This window comes from Arachis ipaensis, chromosome B04, assembly GCF_000816755.2.
Source record: "Arachis ipaensis cultivar K30076 chromosome B04, Araip1.1, whole genome shotgun sequence".
NCBI lineage: Eukaryota > Viridiplantae > Streptophyta > Magnoliopsida > Fabales > Fabaceae > Arachis > Arachis ipaensis.
In genome coordinates this window covers 8,480,747-8,485,830 of record NC_029788.2, presented here as the reverse complement: position 1 = coordinate 8,485,830, position 5,084 = coordinate 8,480,747, and the positions used below count along the sequence as shown (strand labels likewise).

The 5,084-nt window shown below is 38.8% G+C and overlaps 1 protein-coding gene across 1 annotated transcript; it reads left to right on the top strand.

Moving 5' to 3' along the window:
- On the top strand, nt 12-4,758 carry LOC107638756 (cell division control protein 48 homolog C). Its single transcript, XM_016342129.2, has 11 exons — nt 12-1,040; nt 1,259-1,597; nt 1,662-1,921; nt 2,026-2,178; nt 2,439-2,555; nt 2,664-2,768; nt 3,687-3,752; nt 3,834-3,898; nt 3,978-4,173; nt 4,263-4,412; nt 4,508-4,758. The coding sequence occupies exons 1-11, from the start codon at nt 149-151 to the stop codon at nt 4,562-4,564; spliced, it is 2,400 nt and encodes a 799-aa protein (XP_016197615.1). The 5' UTR covers nt 12-148; the 3' UTR covers nt 4,565-4,758.

Below are 5,084 nucleotides of genomic sequence, written 5' to 3'. Positions count from 1 at the left end.
AAAAAAAGGGTTCTCGAGACATTAAATTAGGAGGTGGAGTGAGAACTGGAGCAGCGCCGGAGCAGCAGCGTTTCTTCTCCCTCCATCATAGCTGGAGCAGAGTCGAAATAGCCACGATTCTTCTCCTTCCAAATTCGACGACGGTGTGATGGGGAGAAGAAACGGGGGAAGGTCACTGCATGGAACCCTCCGCCGTCGGCTGGAGTCGTGCAAGTCCAGTCACTCCACTGTCGATGATATCGTTAACCACCTCCGCTCCACTTACCCCGATTACCAACGCACCAAGCACCAAGCCCTCACTCGATTAGTTCAACAAGTCCTCGAGCCACGTTCCAAACACGCGACCAAAGTCTCTGCCAAGCGCAGCGGCCACGATGGCGACGAAGAAAGTGGTCGAAGCGCGCTCCGAAAGAGACAGAAGAGAGTCGACGAAGGTGAAACTCAGGGTTCTGCATCTTCGTCCTCTGCTTCAAGCTTGAGCGCGTCTGGGAGCAGCAGCAGTGAGGATGATGATGGCAGCACAGTGTCTGTTTCGACATCGGAGGACGCAAAATACCGGGAGAAGTACGAACCTGCTGTCGATTTGATGAAGACGATGCTGCGGAAAGCGTATACTCCCACGAAGGATGATAGTGCGAGGAAGATGAAACACGTCGTGCAAGATAAGAACGTTGAAATGGAGGTCGCCAATAGTGACAAGGCTACTAATGAGATTTGTGCTAAGAATGGAGGCGGAGGCAAAGTGAAGGCGGCTTTGAATTTGAAGGATGGTGGTGGCAGCTTTGTTAAGGTGAAGGCAGGACCTAGGTTAAGTGATTTGGGTGGGATGAAGGATCTTCTGGAAACGCTGGTGCAAGAAGTGATTGTTCCATGGTATTATCCTGAGCTTCCAAGAAAGCTATGTCGTACTCCTACTACTGGAATCTTGCTGCATGGGCCACCCGGTTGTGGCAAGACCACACTGGCTCACGCCATAGCAAATGCGACCCGTGTTCCCTTCTATCCGATATCAGCTACTGAGTTGGTTTCTGGAGTATCGGGTATTTCGTTATCATTTCCTTAAACTTGAGGTTTCCCTTCTTTAGTTATTAGAGACCAATTACAGGCATTATTTATGATGGCAGGGTTATTGCACTTGTTCTTCTAAAGATTAATCCTAGAGAACTTGGCTTTTGTTATTAGTTTTTACTACAAATTAGTGTCTTTGCTTGTTAGTACTGCTTATTTTTTTTACTCTATCGTCCCATGAATTGTTAAGGTGCATCTGAAGAGAATATCAGAGAGCTTTTCGCTAAAGCGCATCGGACTGCCCCATCAATCGTCTTCATTGATGAGATTGATTCAATTGCTTCGAAAAGAGACAATTTACAGCGAGAGATGGAGAAAAGAATTGTTACACAGTTACTTGCCTGCATGGATCAATCAAGTAGGTGTATGCAATCCGCTAATGATTCGGACAGTTCTAATGTTAATCCTAGCTATGTTCTTGTAATTGGAGCTACAAATAGGCCTGATGCTCTTGACTCGGCCTTGAGAAGGCCTGGGCGGTTTGATCGGGAGTTTGTTCTTGACATTCCTGATGAATCATCGAGAGAACATATCCTCTCTTTGCTCACTAGCAATCTTCCACTTCAGGGTTCATGATGAATCGTCGAGAGAACATATCCTCTCTTTGCTCACTCGCAATCTTCCACTTCAGGGTTCATTGGATCTAAAAGACATAGCCAGGTCTACACCAGGATATGTCGGTGCTGATTTGGCAGCCTTGATTACGGGGGCGTGTAATTTGGCCATGAAGAGAATTATTTCCAAAAGGATAGGGAAACATGAGACAATTGATCTTGAAGACTGGTGGAGGTGGGGCGAACCTTGGCCTCTTGAAGATATGGATAAGCTTGTCTACACAATGTCTGATTTCCAGGTGCCCTAGATTTGTTTCTTTGTTTATTTTGTCTTATTATTAGTTGCTATAATGCTATTATAATTGTTAAAAGTGTTACTCATATTTACGGGGTATACATTCAGGAAGCTTTGAAAATTGTGCAACCTTCATTAAAAAGAGAGGGCTTCTCATCCATTCCCGATGAGAAATGGGAAGATGTTGGCGGCCTTGATTATTTAAGGAAGGAGTTTAAAAATAGAATAATAAGGCCGATAAAATATCCTGAGGTTTATCAGGTAATTTTTTCAAAGTACACTTCATTTCCTTGTCCTAAAGTCTAATATAGAGAAAAATTGGCTATTAGATTAAAGGAACTCTTCCTTCCGGTCTTTCATATTCTCTGATAGTTAGTTTGGTAGCAGTCTCTTAATTCTTGCCTTAATTGCATTTTGTCATCTGAAAATTAATGGATTGATTTTTGCCTCCCCTTTCCTTGAAAATGGTGGTTAGTTGAATTTCATAGGTTGATGAATGTTATTGGATTTATCTATTTCAGGCATCTAGGTTTGCAAATCAGACGGGAATTTTGCTTTTTGGGCCCCCTGGTTGTGGTAAAACTCTTATTGCCAAAGCTGTTGCCAATGAGGCAGGAGTTAATTTTATTCATATTAAGGTCTGTCTATCTTTATCTTACCTTATTCATTTTTTGTTTTGTTTTATTGGGACTTACACCATATTGAATAAACCACTATTTTGAATGGCTATTGTTGAATTATTTTAGGGGCCTGAGCTCTTAAATAAATTTGTTGGAGAAAGTGAGCGAGAAGTTCGACTGCAGTTTAGTCGGGCAAGGGCATGCTCACCCTGTATATTATTTTTTGATGAGGTTGGTTATTTTATTTCTTAATGAATGTTGACTATAATATTTTGACACAAGATTGTCTGACCTAACTATAGAAGTCATTACTTGTGTGTTTATTCATTCATTGGTAAGTGTAAGTATATGTGCACTAGAGAGAAGAGATCTACCATTGTTATAATGCTTGGGATTAGGCTAGCAACTTGCTTTCTATTGAATGATTATGAGAAAAGAATTTTCTTCCCCTCAAAGAGCCCTTCTCTCTCGTACCCTACTCGATGGAGCATGCATTAGGTGGCAAGAAACTTCTTCATGCGAAGGGGCGAAGCGCTGGTTCCTCAATTGCTGTTCTCACGCGCCAAGTGCAGCAAGCAATTACGCATTGCTTTCAAGACCTGTGCTTTATATGTTAACTTATGTTGCCTATATGGAGTTCTAATTTGAGTACGTTTGTTCAATTTGTTTGAAAGGTGTGTAAGGATCTCAATAGGTAGTGAGTTAGAGAAGTTCGTCACTATAAATAAAGTGTAGGACTATAGGAGAAATGAGTTAAGGTCATTTAGAATAGAGTACCATTTCTATCCATAAAGATTCATGATGTTGATAATTCTACCTATGAATAAATATTTTGTAACCATGAAAGATGAAAGTTGTTATTGTTATCCATCAAAGTTGGGAATATTGACAAATGTATACATGAATAAAATTAACGTTTGGATATTTTTATCGCGTAGAAACCATCTTTTCTGGGTACAAAACTAATTTCGTTAATTCGTGGTTAATATTTTCAGTGTTTTATGGTTAGAAATGATAGTTTACTCAGTCATTTATTGAGATTAGTCTCTTTCTAGAATTCGAAATCAACTCTTGAATTAGGATCCTTGTATTCTGTTACATTGATTTGGGAATAATACCTGTTATCTATCACTATTCAATTAACTTCAGGTGGATGCTTTGGCAACCAAACGTGGTGCAGAAGGTGGATCAGGCATTGAACGAGTAGTGGATCAGGTCAAACAATACTAGTTATTGGATAAATAATTCTGATATCATTATATTATTAAAAAATGGCATTATTATTTGCAACTGCAGTTACTAATTGAGCTAGACGGTGCGGGGAAACGCCAAAATGTTTTTGTCATTGGTGCAACAAATAGGTAAAATTTTATTGGTCATATCTATTTAGTTATTTTTGTTTCCATCTTATTGCACTGAAGTAAATTTCTCATTTTGTAGGCCTGATAGGATGGATGAGGCTCTCCTCCGTCCTGGTAGATTTGGTAAACTACTTTACGTTCCTCTGCCAAGCGCTGACCAGCGGTTTTCAATATTGAAAGCTCATTTAAGGAAGGAGCCTGTTGATCCTACTGTGGATCTGAGAGCCATAGCTGAAGCGTGTGAAAATTTTAGTGGTGCAGACCTTGCTGAATTGGTTTGTCCCTGCTTTATCTTTTTCTGCTTGTTTTAATAATCCTTTGAAGGAGGAATAATGGGGAAGTTGTCATTTTCTTGATGATACAGGTGGATGAAACAACTCGTGCTGCTCTTGATGAGAAATTCACCCCAGTTGAAGAAGCTTTGAACTCAGTTGAAGCTTCTAGTGATTATACTTGCAAGCCAAGACATTTTGATATAGCACTTAGTAATGTCTTTCCCTCTGTGTCTCCGGCGGTATGTCCCATTCTTTTTATGTATCTCTCTTTCTCACATTAAAGCTGCTGTCTTACCGAGTAAACTAAGGAACTTGTTTCATTTATTTGAATCAGAAAAGGCGTAGGTATGAGCGCTTGGCAAAGCGTTTTAAAGCATCACGAGGATCATGACACTGGTTGTTTTAGGAGATATAATCCTTCCTCTTCTAGTCGACTTAAACTTAAGCACTACAAGAAAATGTGTATTAAAATATTTTTTAGCTGGAATATTTTTAAGTTTTAACACTTATTTCAGGTTATTTTTTTGTGATAATATATTATTAATATTTGAAAGTTAGTAACTATTTAAAGTTATAATTGAAAAATGTGTAGTCGCAATTTCTTTTACATATAAAATACCAAAAATACTTCAAACCTTTTCAAAAGTGTTTGAACTTTTTTTTATAAGAATTAGTAGCCACTAATCGTCACCGAAAAAAATGAAAAAAAAAAAGGTAAATCAATATAGGATGTTAAAAGGTGGATTGGGTGGATTGGGTTTAATTAGGTTTGGATTCCATCTTAAAAGGTAATAAAACCTATTTAATTTTGATCAAATTTGAAATAAATCAAGTGAAATCAGATAAAAACTTCAACTATTAAAAAAAAAAGTGCCAGTTTGCAAGGATTGTGGGTATAATTTTTGTAAAAT